This window comes from Apostichopus japonicus, chromosome 10, assembly GCF_037975245.1.
Source record: "Apostichopus japonicus isolate 1M-3 chromosome 10, ASM3797524v1, whole genome shotgun sequence".
Lineage (NCBI taxonomy): Eukaryota > Metazoa > Echinodermata > Holothuroidea > Aspidochirotida > Stichopodidae > Apostichopus > Apostichopus japonicus.
In genome coordinates this window covers 5,969,934-5,990,000 of record NC_092570.1, presented here as the reverse complement: position 1 = coordinate 5,990,000, position 20,067 = coordinate 5,969,934, and the positions used below count along the sequence as shown (strand labels likewise).

General features: G+C 39.7%; 1 protein-coding gene across 3 annotated transcripts in view; it reads left to right on the top strand.

Annotated features, from left to right (window-relative positions):
• LOC139975368 (IgGFc-binding protein-like) overlaps positions 1 to 20,067 on the top strand; it is a 128,070-nt gene that overhangs the window by 95,794 nt on the left and 12,209 nt on the right. For 2 of the 3 annotated variants that reach the window (XM_071983265.1, XM_071983266.1), the window contains 15 exons: positions 557 to 701; positions 1,008 to 1,190; positions 1,623 to 1,825; positions 3,192 to 3,366; positions 4,247 to 4,575; positions 7,108 to 7,266; positions 7,506 to 7,647; positions 8,298 to 8,477; positions 9,265 to 9,467; positions 10,008 to 10,182; positions 10,827 to 11,128; positions 11,760 to 11,915; positions 12,508 to 12,640; positions 18,987 to 19,160; positions 19,523 to 19,725. In XM_071983265.1, coding sequence (XP_071839366.1) covers positions 557 to 701; positions 1,008 to 1,190; positions 1,623 to 1,825; positions 3,192 to 3,366; positions 4,247 to 4,575; positions 7,108 to 7,266; positions 7,506 to 7,647; positions 8,298 to 8,477; positions 9,265 to 9,467; positions 10,008 to 10,182; positions 10,827 to 11,128; positions 11,760 to 11,915; positions 12,508 to 12,640; positions 18,987 to 19,160; positions 19,523 to 19,725 — 2,862 coding nt within the window. Of the gene's footprint in view, positions 1 to 556; positions 702 to 1,007; positions 1,191 to 1,622; positions 1,826 to 3,191; positions 3,367 to 4,246; positions 4,576 to 7,107; positions 7,267 to 7,505; positions 7,648 to 8,297; positions 8,478 to 9,264; positions 9,468 to 10,007; positions 10,183 to 10,826; positions 11,129 to 11,759; positions 11,916 to 12,507; positions 12,641 to 16,363; positions 17,139 to 18,986; positions 19,161 to 19,522; positions 19,726 to 20,067 lie in introns of those variants that run through there. The other variant, XM_071983268.1, reaches the window with a different exon arrangement.

Genomic DNA, 20,067 nt, shown 5'->3' with positions numbered 1-20,067 from the left:
AACATGGTCAGATGCTGAACTACAAACACTCTCGTCCATAGGATGGAAATGTCAGTGGTGGTTATGAGAGTAGGAATTTGTGTTATAATTACATGCCTGCCTTGTAATTCTCTGACAATTATTTGAAAATATGCTTAACTTCGTAACAGTTGTGATATGCAATACTAAATTGAACTTCTCCAGTCATCAAATTAATTTGAATAGTAATGATATGGCTAAAGTTTTTCAGGGAAGTTTATTTTCATGTCTAAAAATAGCCAATTTTGGAGTCTCGCATGACAGCAATAAGACTATTTAGGATATAACAAAAACACCTGGTTTTTATTGCCAAATAACTTGTGATTCCCACAGTTTTAATACCCAATGAAGTGATCATAGTGACCAAAGAAACGTTCCATTTTAGTCTTGCCATTTCCCTTCCTGTTAATTCAGAATAAAGCTGATCAATCAATGGGAGTTAGAATGTTGATTGATCAGCCAATGAGAGTTACGTATCTTGTCATATACTGTTAGGAGAGCAAGCTGATGTATTTACTATACATTTTTTCATTCCTAGGCACGATCCATTGGACAGTTTGCTCATTCCTGGGTGACTGGTGACAGAGAGTGTCAGCCCCCTGAACCAGTTGATGCTTGTCCTGAGGACGATCCAAATAGGCCCACCGCAATTGATAAGTGTTGGGTTATGGTAGATAGGTTTGGTAAGTCATAATTAATCATGATTTTATTTTACACATATTGCTCTCCATGCACTTTGAAGCTGTTGATTATGGATCCCACATCATCCTGTGCGTGGATTTCCTTGTTACAATAGAACTGCTATAGAACCTGCTAGCTGGTTGTTATGAAAGTTGATTATAGTGATATGTGCCAATTTCAAAATCTCAGTAATGCACCATGAAGTGTTATGGTTTCATTGACTGGTATATAGATCAGCAGCTTTCCAAGTTTGCATTATAGTCTACAGAATTCCTGCTAACACTTTGTATCTGATCTTGGTCACCCAGGTCCCCTAGCCGGCTGCAGAGATTTCATAGATCCTCAAGATGTATTTGATGACTGTGTCTACGATGTCTGCTTGACAAACTTAGAAACGGAGCACATTTGTAAAAATATAGAAGATTACGTCACCTTGTGTCGGGACCGAGGGGGTAACCCTGGCACATGGTGGACCTATGTCCCTGAGTGTGGTGAGTACAATTCCAGTCCTGCTAAGGTTTGGTTTCCTGGAAACAAATAAATGCTTCTAACTTCATTATCTGTTTGATTCTTAGCAAATTTTTATATAGCATTATTGGAGGTTGTGAGGAGGTATACATTTAGTCCTTCGTATACATTTGTACATTTTCCAGTTGTGTTCATGTTGTATCTTATCGCAAGCACTTCAGAATGCCTGAGTTTCTCAATTCCTTATCCTACACTGAATCTTTCCCCTTAAATTACCACGGGCAATTTTTAGACCCTTCCCGATCCCTCCCATGTAAGCCAGCGTAGGAGGGATCAATTTGTGCAAGACATACACATCTCAAACACTACAGCATTCTTGTACAACTCAATTTCTACGGCATTCTGGTGGAACCTTTTTCCAGATTTCGTTTAAAGAATTGTTTTTCTTTCTTCAGCTGCTCCCTGCCCAGCGGATCTGCAGTACACAGATTGTGGCACTGCTTGTCCACCGTCTTGCGAAAACCTGGATGGTCCCGTAGAGTGCGCAGAAACTTGCATCGAGACCTGCCAGTGTCCAGAAGGACAAGTCCTGGATGGTGAAAAGTGTGTCTTTGATTATAACTGTGGCTGCAAATTACAGAACGGTGTCTACATATCTGTGAGTTTTATTTGAAAAAACCACCATCGCCTACAGACGACCACGCAACATACGAGACCTTCTTGTGCTTGCTGCTGTTCCACATCTAACTTCTAACCCCACACCCATTCAGCATGGTACTTTAAAATGTGATCGTACTTCGAGATGCATCATCTGCAGCCACCACATTGTTGAATTCAATTCCATCACCAGCCACAGCATGCAACTCACACACAACACCAAGGGTCAAATCACTTGCACAACCACTAATGTTATCTATCTGATCTCTAGTAGAGTTTTCGGCATTCAGTATGTTGGCGAAACCAAAACCACCCTCAAGAAGCGATTCCACTTTAACCTTCCCAACCATACCATTAAAGACATGTCCCTACAGGGGATTGAATCCTTAGGTAGCCGTCCAGACCAAGTACGAACCAGCGGAGAGAGGCTGTGGATTTCATGCCTTCTCACCATTTAACCCCATGGGCTCAACATTCAGGAAGGACATGACTATCTTTTCTTCTTACAATTTACAACGTAATATTACATTTTCAAATAACTCTTTCATTCCTGGACAATTTGAACACAGAGGACTGTTATACTCCTGTTTTCTTTTCTTCCTTTTTTCATTTTTTTCATTCTCAAGTCTGTCTGTCTGTCAAAATATTATTATTTATATTTTAATCCTGGATATTCCAGATCAGTTTTAAAGAATATTTATATGTAGTTTTAATTACCATAACCATGACACAATGCCAATAGGCATTATTTGAAATAATCAGCAATTTTGTAAGTACGAAGAGGTATCGTTTGCTGCACTTTCCAAATGTGTTGCTTGTGGTATTGTACCTCCACGGGTGTTGCTCATATGGACTTTGGTTGTTGCTATTAGCTATATTTTTAGCTTTGCATGCAGCAGGGACTATATACAATAGCATGTGTAATCTGTTTTTCAGTTCTTTGTTAACATTGATCCTGTCCATGTTGTCTGCTAGTCTGCAACAGCTGATAGAGCACTGATGGATATAAAGGAAAATGTTGTACGTTTTCATTCCTTGAAAATAACTCTAAAGGAAATTCAACGGTTGATTAAAAATGTAAAACTGGTAATGATCTGCAACTAATGTCATACAAACGATTGAGGTTTGCCTCAACCAATCATAGAATATCATGTCGCTGGAAATAACCTTTTGCTATCAGTCAAGCCTGCGCCATAAGAATGGTGACCTCACAATACTTTAGTATTGATGGTTGAGTGTGCAAACCCAATCATGGACAGTAAAAAGACTCACTATGTTGTTCTGTCATTAAAAAAATATATTAGGTGTCTTGTCAGCGATTTCTTGTGCCCTTATACAACTTTTTGAAATTGTGATTTTCATTGCAGCAAGTTGATGTGTACACATACGACGATTGCTCTCTTCGCTGCACCTGTGTGGATGGGGAAGAAAACTGCAAAGCTTACGGTTGCCGTGATACCGAAGAATGTAAGGTCGTTGGTGGAGAGAGAGGATGCTTCTGCAAGGAAGGGTTAAAGTTCAACGGACAAGAGTGCTCCGATGGTAATTAATGCCTGTCTTTTTTTCTTTTCTTTTAAAGTTGTAGCTATAAATTAGATGCGAACGCTGGAAAAAAATGGGATTTTTTTCAATGAGGAGGTGTTGCCAATGCTAAAAAAGAACAAAAATATATGAATTTAACATCTTCAGCACTTGATAGTACTGAATCCGTTGAAGGCACGCAACTTCCCCGATGTATGGATATTAAATGCTTTTTACAGTAAATATACCTGGATCTAACTTAATCTGCAAATAAAACTCAGAAAAGAACTTTTTTATTACATATTTGAATTTGCAGGTTATTGTCTCTGGTCATCAGATGTGTTTAGAATGAAGGTTATTTTATAATTTTTGTTGCATTTTGTATTAAAATCACATCAGGTGATGCATTTTTTGGAAAGATCAAAGAGAACATTGGCTAGAATGGGATTCGAAAACGTGACCTAATAGATCATTTTTGTTGCATCACAGAATTAACACAGACAATATCACGAGAGTTGCTGAAGTATGAACATGTTTGAAATTGTTGGGAAGTGAATAATAATTTGCATGTCAGTATTTTTCAAATATAAGCTTCTGCAAACAAGCACTCTGGATTTTCAATTTCACATTAGAATATTTATCACTTTGTGAGACTAGGTGAAAATGCGGTATGGTTAGGAAAACAGTGACTTAATCATTTGATAAGAAACAGGTTGATTAGATAATGGAAAGTGAAGAAACTGCAAACAAGTTTTTGTCTTATAAACATTTTTACAATTTATTAAAAGACTAATCTGAATGCATTATGCTTCTCTCCTCGCCCGTCCCCCCCCCCATCCCCCACCTCCCTCCAAAAAAGAAAAATACACAGGCTGAATTTTCTTTCTTATGTTGTTTGTAGAGCCTTGTTCTTGTCAAGTTTGGGGAGATCCCCACTACATCACCTTTGACGGCCTGACCTACGACTTCCAAGGAGATTGTGAATACGTTCTCGTAGAAACCTGCGACCAGGGTAACCTGCCAACCTTCAGAGTCATCGGTAGTAACGACAAGAACCTACCATCTCAGTCGGTCTCTTACCTACGACGAGTAATATTGCAGTATCATAACGTGGACTACGAGATACTCAGCTCTGGTGTCATGAAGGTGGATGGGGTAGCAAAGACTCTGCCCTATACCACAGGAGGTACAGAACATGTAACCATTACCTACCTACCACCAAGGAAAATAGTGAGTATACAGTTTCTTCAGGGATCGGATAAAGAGGGAAAGGGGGTAGTGGGGTAGGGCCTAGGTGGAGGGGATGAGAGAGAGAAGATGGCTGAGTTTTGAAGGAAGGAATATGAAATATTGTTTCTTAAATATAAAATATTGATTTTGTGTATGTAAGTATGAATGTATTTTAGATCCTACTCTAGCAGGAACTCGTGAAGAAGCCATCATTGGCTTATTAAAGCCGCAAGCTGACCGAAGTCAGTCTCTTAGAGTGATATTTTAACGTCCATGATAATGAATTGTCAATTGTGAACAATTCTGTAACTGGACGACATACATTATTCTTCGAGTGACTCGAACTTGGGACCTTATGATTGAGAAGCACGGTAGTTAACCACTGAGCTAACACTCCTTAAGTGTTTTATTTATCATTGTTAAATCATTGTTTAAATCATCTTGATTTATATTGATATTATAAAATCAGTTATTGTTCAATGAAGTCAATTGAAAGACTGTAATTGGCTTCTACATACGTTTGACGTCAATTGGCTTTGGTGGCCCTAACCAAACCAATCCTTTCTTTCTGCCAATGAATTTTTTAGGGGTGAAACCTAGTTACTTGGTATGCAAGGTACTGTGCCTTGCGAATGGCTTTCCCCCCCCCCCCACCACCCTTGGATACAGGGGCGGGATTTGAGTTGTGAAAGTGAGGGGGCAAACCTGCCAGCAAGACTACCTAAGCGGAGCGCCACCATCGGTTGGCGCGGTGCGTACAAGAAATTTTTTGGCTTTACAAACCCTCCAGATGGCCGGAAACGGCACTTCCCGAGTGCTCGAGTGCTCGAGTACCCATCCTTGAAATATGGATCTCATGTCTGCAATTTGTATCTAGATAGTTAATTATTGTTTAAAAATTTGAAGAGGATTGATAGTAGAACATATGGTCAGATGGTCATATACAACTTTTGTTATACGTCACTATCTAAGCGGAGCGCCATCATCGGTTGGCAAGGCGCGTCGAAATTTTCGATGAAAGGTACCCTTAGATCGGTAAAATTAACACCCCCATGTAGGCTTTAAATTGCATCTAAACAATTAATGAACGTGTTTAAATTTAGGGAGGACGGATAGAAGAACTTATATGGTGATGTACAACTGAAGCTTATACGTCACTATTTAGGCGGTGCACCACCATCAGTTGGCACGGCGCGTCAAAATTTAAGCAAAAAGGAAATCCTAGTTCATCAAAAATGACACCTCTGGTAACAATAAATCGCATCTAGACAGTTCTTTCCCCCTAAAATTATTAGTATATTTTGCATTTGGACCGATCATAGAATATGTTCAGCACCCACTTCGAAATTCTCCCCGCGGTCCCCACTTCTTGGAGCACTTGGCAAATATTGGGGCTGAACATACCTTTACCCCCCCCCCATGGGGGATGAGCCCCTCAAGTCCTCCGGTTCCGTCGCCACTGAAGTCGAGTAGGGGGGATTTCGAGCAGTAAAGAAATTACATCGGCATTGCCATTGCATATTGTTGAATGACACGGGGGAGGGGGGGGGGTGTCATGTGTCAGTTTATTGAATTTAATTATTGATATACCCAATATGCAAATCTGGCTTTCGTAAATCGTTTCTCTGGATTTAGTTATTCAACGCATTCAGTAGAGCAGCAACGTTGAAAATCAATTCCTGAAGCTAGCACTGTAGCACATGCCGCGGATTCATCACATGCAGAATTGAATCGCTAGTGTGTTAGCTCCAGGGTTCGTAACCTGTGCTGCGAACCATGTGCTAGCTCCAGCTCCAGTTATTCTGCATGCTACATGTAATACGATCTTAAACACAAATTCGACTTAGATTCGAAACAAATAGGCCTATCTGATAGAGCTGTTGTGGGGGAATAATTTCGATTAGGGTTGTGCACATTTGTCTGCAAAAACGACAAAAAAGTGAACTAAGATTTGGGAAAAAGTGGGGGGGGGGCAAATGCCCCCTCTTTCCCCCCCGTAATCCCGCCCATGCTTGGATACATAGCAAGGGTGACCAAACCATGGTCCTTTGACAATTATACCCAACTCTCAAGAATATGTTGACAGAGCTCAGTTTTTTGTATCACAATTTACTATATAAGATGATCAAACATGACAACTCTGTTCATATGTTTTACATCTCTGAAACATCTGACGTTTATCCTATTTGACATTTACTTGATAAAAAAAGTTAATGAACCCCTGCCATATAGGGATTGCCACGAACTAATGGCTGGACAGCTCAATTGATACAGTGCAGGACTTGTAATTCTGAGGTCACTGGTTTGACTGTTGTTCTAGAATAACAAACCCTCTTGCTTTTATCAAAAAAGACTTATATAATTGACAACAAAATGTTTTGAGATTTGGCTGTAATAATTTCTCAACAATTGAAAATAAGTGCCTATTATTTGACTTTATAGTATATTGCACTGGAAGTCAGTACCCGATGAGCCTTTGGTGAACATTGTGGGTGTTTTGAGTTCAATTTGATACTTTCACACTTAACATAGATGGTGGTTACTCACTTTGGTCTGAAGATGACTTTCACTTATGCTGCTGCCGGTCTGACCTTGGAGGTCATTCCTGACTACCACGAGGCACTGTGTGGTCTCTGTGGTACCTGCAATAAGGACATCACCAATGAATTTGTCCTTCCCAATGGACAACTGGTAAGTTTTACCCCTTAAAAGGAAAGCAGGCTACCTAGCCTAGTAGCTACTGTTGGGAGGTGGAAAAATCTATGGAATAAATGACAACAAGTTCCAATATGTTATGAAATATTACAATACTGTAAATTGTTTCCAGCTCAAATGTTTTGTCATGTGATTTGTTTTCTACGGTCCATCACCCATACTTGTATACTTTGTTCATGTTACATTGTCTAATAAACCCGTGGTATCTTTCACAGGCGGAATCTGCTTCAGCATTTGGTAATGCCTGGACTGTGGGTGATAAGCAGTGTACTCCAGACTCTGGGATAGATCCTTGTGATGGCAAAGATGATGTCAGAGTGGGTGCAGAGAATCTTTGTTACATTCTGAAAGCTGATGGTGAGTTTGACTACCTATAATTACAAATATTATCTGTCATATTTAATGTTATACACCCAGAACAGTGTGTTGTGAGATGTCAAAGACCATTATATAACATGTACAGTTCCTCAATGTGGTGTCACGGGACTGCCTTACATACTTGCTAAACATTCACCTGCTATCTCTTATTGGGTTTCCTATTCCAGCAGCAGGGCACCTCAGGACGAGGGGAGTAATATCCCTCCACCCATGCCTATCACCACCAATATCTTTCACAGCAAAGATTTTACCATTCGTGGTGGCCCCACAGGTGGCATTAAACCATCAGTGAGAATTTGGTCTGACCTCACCTGTACCCACAGCCTATCTCCCTCCCGCTCCCACACCCTATCCTCTCCCACACCCTATCCCTCCCACCCACACCCTATCCCTTCCTACACCATATCCCTCCCAAAACCAATCTCAAGCCTGGTTCATCTCAGGTATGGCTTATATCATAGTGACTTTTGAGTTCTCCTACAGAAGAAAAAGAAGACAGTTTAAAATTTAAAACTTCCCAAAGCAACGATTTAAGCAGAATAACAGAAATTAAGTCTCATCTTCAGAATTTTGTAATTCCAATATAAAACAGAGAAAAACTCAATTTCCTTTCTCTGGTGTTGTTTAAGGTCCATTTGCCAGCTGTCGTGAGTTTGTGGACCCTGATTCGTATTACAACAGCTGTGTTTACGATACTTGCGCCACCGAGGGGACGGACTCATTCTGTGCTGCCTTAGAAGCTTTTACGACCGCCTGTCGCAATGCCGGTGGTGACCCAGGACAGTGGTGGGAAGAAGTAGCAGAGTGCCGTGAGTCCATTTGCATCTTCATATTATTTAGCTTTTGAAATATTGTTATGGTAAAATTTGTCCTGAAAGGGTAATTTAAATTCTATTCAAATTGAAAACTTGAGTCGCAGAAACATCATAAATATCAGTGTCTTACGCTGTTGTCTTGGTTACAGAGGTCGTGTGTAATTTCCCTCAAAGTTAAGTTTAAGTTAGCTAAAGTTGCTAGTGGCAGATTTTCTAGATCTTTTAAACCATGTGCATATATGCACATGGTTTGTAAACAATGTTGCTCTCAGGTTTGTGACAGTCAGATATTTGACATTCAGGAGAAATGCTGCAGCTATGAATACACTGTTGCGTTTTTTTAATTGTATACTGTGGAAAGGTCATCTGCCCAGAATTCAGGATGCTAAAACTGCCAAAATTTGCAAACAGTAAATTCCTCTATGCATGACTGTTATGACCCTCAAAATAAGTTGGTATGTAAAGTTTAAAAGTAGTAAAAATTAGATGTCTGGTTCATATTAAACATGTTTTGTTACAATTACTATTCATAAAACATTGTATGCATGTGTAAATTATTCAAGTACATAAATACATATGTCACATTAGATCATCATTCATGTTTGATTTTAGGAGTTCATATGAAAATGATTATCATTTCACGACACTGTGTGTTTTCAAATGTGATTTCTGTCCCATCCTGACCTGAGTGATATGTACACCACCACGTCCAGGTTTTGATACAGTCTAGCTGTGTATTAAGTGGGTCCTAATTCTTGGCTCTGGTCTCATAAAATTGCAGCTGGACCTTGTCCCGAGGGTATGATATACACAGCGGATGGCCCGGCCTGTCCCACCACCTGCTCCAGCAGAGATATTCCCATCACCTGTGACATTCCAAATGTAGAGACGTGTGTCTGTCCAGAAGGAAAGATTCTAGATGGAGATAAATGTGTTTATCCGAGAGAATGCGGATGCATCACTCCAGAGGATACCTTCATCTCAGTATAAAGATCACATGTTCATTGTTGTCAATATGTTATGTTTACATTGGTAGTATAATGTATAAGTTACCTCAATTAATCAGTGACTACTCTTTATAGTGAAGTTTATTTGACTGCACATGATGATAGTATGGAGGTATGTATTTAGGTGTGTCATACCTCATAGCTTATACATAATGGTTTGTAGGTTATATGAGGTATATACTACCTCAATAATGTACAAGTAACTATGATTAAATGAGGTATGTAATACTACTGCAAGGATATAACAGAAGTATGTGGGTGTTTATGAGGTACATCATACCTCATAACTAATATATAATGCTTTATAAGTTACATGAGGTATTTAATACCTCATATAAGGTAGTTACACGATTGTATAAATGAGGCATACACTACTCTTAGGATGTAATAGAGGTATGTATTGATTATATGAGGTATGCTCTACCTCATCATATGTGATACGTGTATTCAACTCATTATTTTTGGGTAACATCCTCAAGAATGGAATGTACCAGTTTTCATGTGTCTCTTCTTTCAGCCTGGCTCTGTCTATATCAATGAAGGATGTTCACAAAAGTGTACATGTATCCTAGGAGAGCTGGACTGTGAGACCTACCAGTGTTCTGCTCAGGCCTCCTGTGAAGTAAAATCTGGAAACAGAGGCTGCTTTTGTTCTGATGGATACAGTGGAAATGGCCAAGAGTGTCAGCTGGGTAGGTACCAAATCAGTTTATTCCATTTCCAAGCCTGACAATAGTAGGTCAGGGGTCTGCAGCTTCAGTGGTCTGAGTTATTAAGTAGGATAAAAAATATGGGATCAAATATAATGTTGAATCATATTCATAATGTAATAAACGAATTATAAATAAATGCATTTTATAGTTAGGCATGAGTAAAGGATGTAATCAGGTCAGATCTTTTGCCTACCAGAAAAATTCTTAAAACCATGAATTTCTAAAAGACTTCAAGAAAGGGGCCCACTGACATTTATTATCGCCAAGCTGTAACCTGTCCCTCAATTCACTTGTGTATGTCTTAATGTTTACTAGCAAATTAAAGCTCAGTTTAAACTCCTTCATTTGAACCCAATTCTGGTCAGTTAGATAGATGATATATTAACAACTCATCTCAGATGTTGAATGTTATATAAACTAAAGCTATCGATGTACACCATTTTAAAGTAGTCTCTATATATCCCACTGTATTGCATCTGCTTCAAGAGGATGCCTGTAAACAGATCAGAATAAGTAGCCTACTGAAAGATCACAAGCACTCAATACTCATTTTATCCTTCTTTTCGGGACTTCAAGACAAAAATTCTGTCTCAATTCATCCTTTAACTTTGATTTCTTTAAAGCTGATTGTGAGTGCTTGATCTGGAACAACCTTCACATCCGAACGTTTGACCTGGTCAGCTACTCACACAACATCGGATGCGAGTATATAGTGGTCGCCGACAGAACTGGAACAGTGCAATTCGTATTGTCCGGTATCTTTGCACAAACTCTGCCGACCGTGCTGAGTGCTCTCAGATTAACATTCGAAGACAGGTCGTACGTCCTGGGAAGCGACGGGCAACTAACAGTAGGTGGTGTTACCAAGGAAACCACTTTCTCAGATGACGTTGTCACTTTAGTCCGTCTGCCGGAAGCAAGCTCAGTAAGTAGATCTGCTTTTACATGTATCAAAAAGAATATTTATGTTTAAAATTATGTCTATTTGACGCAGTACTTTTAAATGTGTTTAGCCAGACGGAGAGTAAGTTGCAAGTTTTATACGGAGTCATAGAAATGATAATAGACACCTGTCAAGCGGTATTAAAATGATTTCAGCTCAGTCCATATGTACAATATATGCTGATTCTTTGATGTCAGGTTGACATGAGAAATGTCAAAGTCAAAGTTGTAAGAACTCCCTTCTAACTTTTGGTTGAACAAGATTGGGTAAATTTGAAGTCACTCTCAATATAAAACTTGACACTGTGAATCGAAATGTGAGGTTAAATATGAATTAATAAATGGATTAAAATGTAAAACCCTGAAAACGTGAACATTTAAAGAGTGTTGTAGCTCCCAGTTATAAGTAATTAGGGTAGTCTCTAGAACCGTATATGCTTCTACTTGATAGCTGAGCTTGGCCTCACCCTGAACTTTGACACAAATATGAGCAGTGGTAATCGTAGGTGGAATGTTTCATTATGTTTCAATGAGCGGTTGCAAATGATGACTGGGATGGTGTATTGCGTCGTAAACTGTTGATATGTTATGCAGATCTCTCTGCTTTTCCACAGATCCTTACAACTTCCTTTGGGCTGTCTATTCTTCTTAGCGAATCAGGCATGGCTTCTATTAAAGTGACTCCCAACATGAGAGGACAGGTATTTGGTATGTGTGGAACTTGCAATGTTAATGCAGGTGATGATTTGACCATGCAGAGCGGAGCTGTGGTAAGCTTTGTTTTACATTTTACAAAAAAATCAGGATCGGATTTTTAATGTCCAAAGACATATTCTGCTGAACAGGAAGAAAGTTCTCGAGATATTAAAACAGACACAGTCGCTTTTATTCGTTTTTTCTTATCTCAGCGGTCTTGTTTTTGTGAGAAAGCAATAGCAACTTTCGTTTTCTTGTCAGCCATAAAGAAATTAACAATAGTTGTAAATGCAACTTAGTTAGTACAATGTTCTAAGGTTAATGGGCATAAGACACAACACAAGATGGTGATTCTCTCAAATCCAGTGAGCTTGTTCGCTCTGCTACTATACCAGAATATTAGTGACCACAGAAGTGATAACCTCTGGACCTTATTATATTACTATGACTAATGGTTGCTATTGGACAAAGCTATGTACACCTGTGATAGGAGGTGAGAGCTTGAACTGATTGATTTGTGTTACTAAGGGTGCTTAAATATATGATACAAGAAGGTATAAAAGATTGCATTGTGTGAACACAACACTTAGAAGTACTTCTGTGTGAAATATTTATTTTGCTTTTGTTAGAGTATATATTGCAAAGTTATTTTCTCACTGTCTATAGGCTACGGATATACCTGCCTTTGCTGCTGATTGGCTGAATGGTCCATGTGCCGCAACTTCCCAAACAACCGATCCTTGTGGTGGCGATGAGGCACAAGCTGGAGATAGGTGTTTCTACCTAAGCAACCCAAATGGTGAGTAGTATAGACTACTTGGAAATGAGGTAAAAGCCAGAGATATAGGTGTCACTACCTCAATAACATGAATGGTGAGTAGAAGATTACTTCTTGATAATGAGGTACAAGTCAGGGATGTAGGTGTAACTACCTCAATAACACTAATGGTGAGTAGAAGATTACTTCTTGATAATGAGGTACAAGCCAGAGATTTAGGTGTAACTACCTCAATAACACTAATGGTGAGTAGTAGACTACCTTGTAATGAGGAACAAGCCAGAGATATAGGTGTCACTACCTCAATAACAAGAATGATGAGTAGAAGATTACTTGATAATGATATACAAGCCAGAGATATAGTTGTCACTACCTCAATAACATGAATGGTGAGTAGAAGATTACTTCTTGATAATGAGGTACAAGCCAGAGATTTAGGTGTAACTACCTCAATAACACTAATGGTGAATAGTAGACTACCTTGTAATGAGGAACAAGCCAGAGATATAGGTGTCACTACCTCAATAACAAGAATGATGAGGAGAAGATTACTTGATAATGAGATACAAGCCAGAGATATAGGTGTCACTACCTCAATAACATGAATGGTGAGTAGAAGATTACTTCTTGATAATGAGGTACAAGCCAGAGATTTAGGTGTAACTACCTCAATAACACTAATGGTGAGTAGCAGACTACCTTGTTATGAGGAACAAGCCAGAGATATAGGTGTCACTACCTCAATAACAAGAATGATGAGTAGAAGATTACTTGATAATGAGATACAAGCCAGAGATATAGGTGTCACTACCTCAATAACATGAATGGTGAGTAGAAGACTACTTGATAATGAGATACAAGCCAGAGATATAGGTGTCACTACCTCAATAACATGAATGGTGAGTAGTAGACTACCTTGTAATGAGGAACAAGCCAGAGATATAGGTGTCACTACCTCAATAACACTAATGGTGAATAAGAGATTACTACCTTTTTTATGAGGTACAAACCAGATATATGTGTTACCCGCTACCTCGTCATTTGTAATTGCCAAGTATCAGATCATATACATGATTCTGCATACACCAACCACTAACTTTCCCTTAAAATAAGGCGTATTGATTTCAATTTCTGCGACAGGAAATCTACACACTGTATCAATTGAGATGCATGTTTTGTGTTCCCCTGTTAATTGCGATTTGTAAACATACTTTTGATTGACCACGGCACCACTACAACCAGTGTGTCGTAAAACTCTCACCTTTTGTTTCCAATGAATCCCTGTTTTACAGGCATGTTTTGGGTGTACCTATGTTGACAAGCGGCAGTTAATACAGTAATTCTAAAGTAAGATGTCCTCTTTTTTGAGCAGTGATCAGATGTTGGTCATTTGCTTCAATTTCCAGGAAACGTAAAGTATCTCTGACAACGTGTTGCTCATCCATGATATTATTCCGATCTCTGAATTGATCGGTCCCATTTGAATGAATTTGGTTTCGATACAGTCTTGTTCCCTTGTTGGTTTTGAAATGATTGATCTTGTTGAAGTATTTCATTTTGATAGACGGTACCATTGATTTGTGAACTGAATGGACCCTGCCTATTAATTCTTTGCATGTTTTCCGTCATAGCTGCGAGTATGTCTCGATTCCGGCAATCTCGGGCTCTATGTGCTAATTTACCAAATACATAGTAAGTTATTCTAGGCCTTGAAGTTTGGTTGCTTTGCCAATTATATTGGGTCCTGTTGTTTTGAAAATTCGATTGAGTTCTATTGTTTTGTTGCCCGAAACGTGGTGTACTGTGAGTCTCATTCCTTGTAATGGAACCGTTTTGTGTAGGCGTTTTGTTACTCTGGTGACTACGATTTGCATTCCTAGTGTAACTGAACCATCCACCGTGGGGCCTCTATATACTGATCCGCTGGTGTATTTAGACTATTTACATCACTCCTTTGGGCAACTATAACGAAACTGGTCCTTAAAGAGCAAGTCTATTAACCCTTCTAGTGTTTCTTCAGACCCCGATAAAGTAACCCACCTATGTAAGTAATGCTTTAGCCGTATGACAATTTGGGAGGCAGTTTCCCCTATCTCTGGTTTTGAGGCCTTTAATTTTTCATAAACTCTTCTCTGGTCAACTCGTACTTTTAAGGAGTGTATAGATTTTAAGATCTGGTAGTCATTTGCCTCCTCAGAAATTTGTTTTGCTTTTCTAAAGTATGCCCTTCGCGTTCTATTGCGGGCTCCTCACCTTCCTCTGTAAATTTTTGCTTCCTCTACATTGTAATTATGTTCTTATCTCTCTGTCTTCCTTCATATTTACTTTGTAATCCAATTTTCTTTTAGTGCTAGCTCTCCTCACGTAAGCAAATACTCTCTTTCTTTAGCCATAGTTTGACGTTCCTCGTCGCGCTCTGCTTTTAGTCTTCTTTGTTCCCTCTCTATGAAACCTCTCTCATCAGAAATAAACATTTGTAATTCTGTCCCCGTTAAACTGGGCTGTTTCCCTATCTCCGGTATCTTTTCAATCGCCATTATCAGAAATATATCAAATACTCAATCACTTGTGCGGCAGTAAATAAATTGAACATTCAATGGAAAATACCCACTCCCGACAGTCTTTATCAGACTATCTGCACCAAGGCGTCCGTACGTGCGCTGATAGAGGTGTCAACAGAAAGTGCTCGGGTGTTGTCTGCCAACCTGTAAACTAACAGAAATACATACCGTGAATAAATTGCGTTTCAAAAGTACAAAATTTACGAATTAAGTTTCCATATTCTATTGTAACATGTTCTCCTCTAAATACCCAATTTCTTTTCGTCTTGTTTTCCCGGGCAGGCCCTTATTAATTGTGACCGCTTCCAAAATAAAGATTACTGAATTATAGCTTAAACCAATCGAGAACACTGGAATAGAATATAAAAACGAATTCAGACTAGCTTGATCTATCAATATTTATTGACAACAAAATAAAGTTATAATGGAATCAATTAATTATAAGCTACGTTACTTATCAATCTGCAAAAAGATATGGCAGACAGGAAACTGGCCCACACCATGGACACAGCAATGATTGCTTCTGCTTGTGGTTTCAGTCGGTTCAGCAAGATCTTTAGCATTACTTTACTCGGGTGACAGATGAGGTTGATTGTGCGATAGTTCTGGCACTGTTGCAAATTGCCTTTCTTTGGAAGGGTGATGACCAAAGACTGTGTCCATGGTGTGGGCCAGTTTCCTGTCTGCCAGATCTTTTTGCAGATTGATGCATATCTAGGGCATCCGACATGATTTTCTCGAGGAAAACGTTGAAGAGAATAGGCTCTAAATCGCAGCACGACAGAGCAGATCTTCAATCTCAGAATACTGTGCGAACGCTACCTACAACACCAGCAAGACCTCTACCATGTCTTTATAGATTTCAAAAAAGCTTTCGATAGAGTCTGGCATGCGGCTCTATGGGCAACTATGAGACACTACAACTTCAATGTCAACCTCACCAGAGTGATCCAACAGCTTTATGACAAAGCCACCAGCGCAGTCATCTTCAATGGTGCAGTAGGGGAGTGGTTCAGGACAACAGTCGGAGTCCGGCAAGGTTGCTTGCTCTCGCCTATTCTCTTCAACGTTTTCCTCGAGAAAATCATGTCGGATGCCCTAGATATGCATGAAGGGACAGTGAGCATCGGTGGCAGAACATGTAACAACTTACGTTTTGCCGATGACATTGATGCCCTTGCAGGAAAGAAGAAGAGCTCTCCAGTCTTGTGGAACGCCTCGACAAGACCTCGGCAGCCTACGGGATGGAGATCAATGCACAAAAAACCAAGCTGATGACCAACAGCAGCGATGGTATCAACGTAGACATCAGGGCCAATGGCGAAAAGCTGGAAACGGTTCAGAGCTTCAAGTACCTGGGAGCAATAGTAACAGATGAAGGTTCAGGGCCGGAAATACTCTCCAGGATTGCACAGACAACATCAGCAGTAACGAAACTGAAGCTAATTTGGAAGGACAGGAACATCACCCTCCGGTCGAAGATCCGACTGATGCGCTCCCTTGTCACCTCCATATTCCTCTACGCCTGTGAGTCATGGACCCTGACAGCAGACATCGAAAGGAGGATACAAGCTGTAGAAATGAGATGTTTCCGCAGACTCCTCAACATATCCTACAGGGACCACATCTCAAATCAAGAAGTGAGGAATAGAATTGCCCAGGCTATCGGGCCCTACGATGACCTCCTCACCATTGTGAAGAAACGCAAATTGAGATGGTATGGCCATGTCACAAGATCTACAGGACTGGCTAAGACGATACTGCAGGGCACGGTACCAGGAGGAAGAAGGAGAGGCAGACAGAGGAAAAGATGGGAGGACAACATCCCAGAGTGGACGGGCCTCAAACTGCCTGATGCCCTTCGAGAGGCCGAGAACAGGAACAAATGGAAAGAAATAGTTGGGAGGGCATCTGTGGCGCCCCTACGGTCTACCAGACTCCGGGATAGGTGAGGTGAGGTGAGAGACGTTACTTAAATTATTTCAACTGAAACTTTTTAATTAGCGATATCTGTCTTAGGGTACAAAATAATGTCCCCGCTTACTTTATATGAAAACATTTAACTTAATTGATACAGACTATATCACTGAAGAGGGAATCCACAATTTCCCGTTTGTTTTCTTTTCTATAATTTCTTTCACCACTGTTAGCTTATATAGAAGTCAATGAAGCATCCTCTTTTAATAATTTTAATACACAAACCCCTATGGGGGTATATTATACATAGTGTTTATTGTTAAGTTCCAACTCTCCAATCTCGGGAACAAGAGGTTGGTGTTGAAGATAAGTCGAAGGTAGAAACGGGAACATGCATGCCCCTAGGTGGTGAAATAGGTCTCCTGCCCTCAGCCAAAATGATGGAATGAAAATGACTCTGAATTAGCTTCACGACAGCACCCAGAGTTTTCTCTCTCTCTCCTGACACCTATCTCCCAACATGATGCGACGACGATAGGCGTAAACACCCAGACAGTGTCCAATAACAAAAAAGTAGCTTTCACAAATTATGAACCGCCGCACACACACTAATAAATAACTGCCTTCATACAAACGGCCCAGCTACTAATATCTATGTCGTGGCGATTTTCTGGTGAATTCACTTATAACAGGGAGGAGCTTCTTTAAGATGTGCCACCTCTGCTTGGAAACTAATTTGGAGTGACTTCCAAATTATCCCTAATCCTCCTTCCAGAATGTGAAAGGAAAATTTGATTAACAAGGCCACACCCGCTTAAGCTGCTTAGTAACAATTCAAGGCTATCAATGTATCCACGATTTACATCCCCTAGGATTTACCGTGACAGTGGGTAGAATATTACTACTTGGTAATGAGGTACAAGCCAGAGATATGTAATATCGGCTACCTCGTCAAGCGTGATGTTGAGTTATATGCAACTTGGTAGTAAGGTATAAACCAGGGATGGGTGTTACTAACTCGATAACACTAAAGGTGAGTAGAAGGTTATTACTTGGTAATGCTCGAAGTACAAGCCAGAGATAGGTGTTACCAACTCATCAATCCTGATGTTGAGTAGAATAGACTACTTAGGAATGAGGTACAAGCCAGAGATATGTAATACCGGCTACCTCATCAAGCGTGACGGTGAGTTATATGCAACTTGGTAGTAAGGTATAAACCAGGGATGGGTGTTACTACCTCGATAACACTAAAGGTGAGTAGAAGGTTATTACTTGGTAATGCTCGAAGTACAAGCCAGAGATAGGTGTTACCAACTCATCAATCCTGATGTTGAGTAGAATAGACTACTTAGGAATGAGGTACAAGCCAGAGATATGTAATACCGGCTACCTCATCAAGCGTGACGGTGAGTAATAGACTCTTGATGTTAAGTAATACAGTACTTGCATGGTCATAAGGTACAAGCCATGCATAGTTATTGCTCTAAACGTTGAGTAATACACTTACTTGGTCATAAAGTACAAGCCATGCATAGACATCTTTCATTACCTTCATGTAGGTGTTACTTCCTAATTATTGCCAATATCCCTTCACGTGTACCATTTTGGTGTGTTTATGAAATATTCATTGAAAACACTCAAATAAATTATTTATCCTTGTTGTTGCATAAAGGAAATGATCTCATCTAATTGCTAAGTACTTCTAAGTTTTTGTCTTGTTTTTTGGTAAAGGTAGCCCAAATAGTGACATGATCATAATGTAAGTCAAGTAAAGGACCAAAAGTAGCACAGAAATAGCTGACGACGGTGAGTGTTGTAGTCGTGTGGTAATCTCAACGTTCAATCATTTGAAATTTTAAATTATAATACTTTTTGCCTTTCTCCAGGTATCTTTGCCGATTGTCACGACTTTGTCAATCCTGCTTCATACTACATGACCTGCATCAAAGATTTCTGTGTAGACGATGCATCCGTCGTAGATTGCTTTGCTGTGTATGCTATAAATTGTCGTGCTGCAGGGGGACCAGCAGTTAATTGGAGAACTGGAATACCTGACTGTGGTGAGTAATGGTTTGAGGTGATGCTGTGTGTATAAAATTACAAATTCATTCGAGGAAATGTGAGGAAGGGGAGGGAGATGGAGCGGTTGCATGTTTTAGAGCTTTTTGTTTCACGTGCTAAGTATTGATCAGCTGCCAAATTTGCTAACTGGATTGAATTTGACTGATGATAGAGTACCAGCATAACAACTTAATAATCAGAGTTTTTAGGCTCTTTATAAGCCACAGAGAAAATGATGAAAAAGGAAGACCCTACACCTTATTTTGTTTCCCTCTGTCAATCCATTTGGGATTTACTTTCTATGTAGTGGAACCAAAATTCAGAATTTTTATGAATAAGGGATGCTTTTCTTTGCTTTTAGAAATGACGTGTGCAGCCTCTACTACTTATTCAACCTGTGCATCTGCCTGCTTACCAAGCTGTGTGGATCTAGACGGCAGCGAAAACTGTCTTCACGGCTGCATTGAGACCTGTTCATGTAACTTTGGCTCCATCTTGAAGGATGGAGGGTGTGTCAAAGAGACGGAGTGCGACTGCTACACTGAGGAATACGGTATCATAGACGTAAGTTAATCATACTGCTACACCGAGGAATACGGTATTATAGATGTAAGTTAATCATACTGCTACACTGAGGAATACGGTACCATAGATGTAAGTTAATCATACTGCTACACTGAGGAATACGTTATCATAGACGTAAGTTAATCATACTGCTACACTGAGAAACAAGGTATCATAGATGTAAGTTAATCATACTGCTACACTGAGGAATACGGTATCATAGAGGTATAAAGTTAATCATGCTGCTACACTCAGGAATACGGTATCACAGATGTACGTTAATGATAATATAGTTTCATTTTTAATGATGATTATGGGCATGTTGCTAAAGTTGATCAAAGT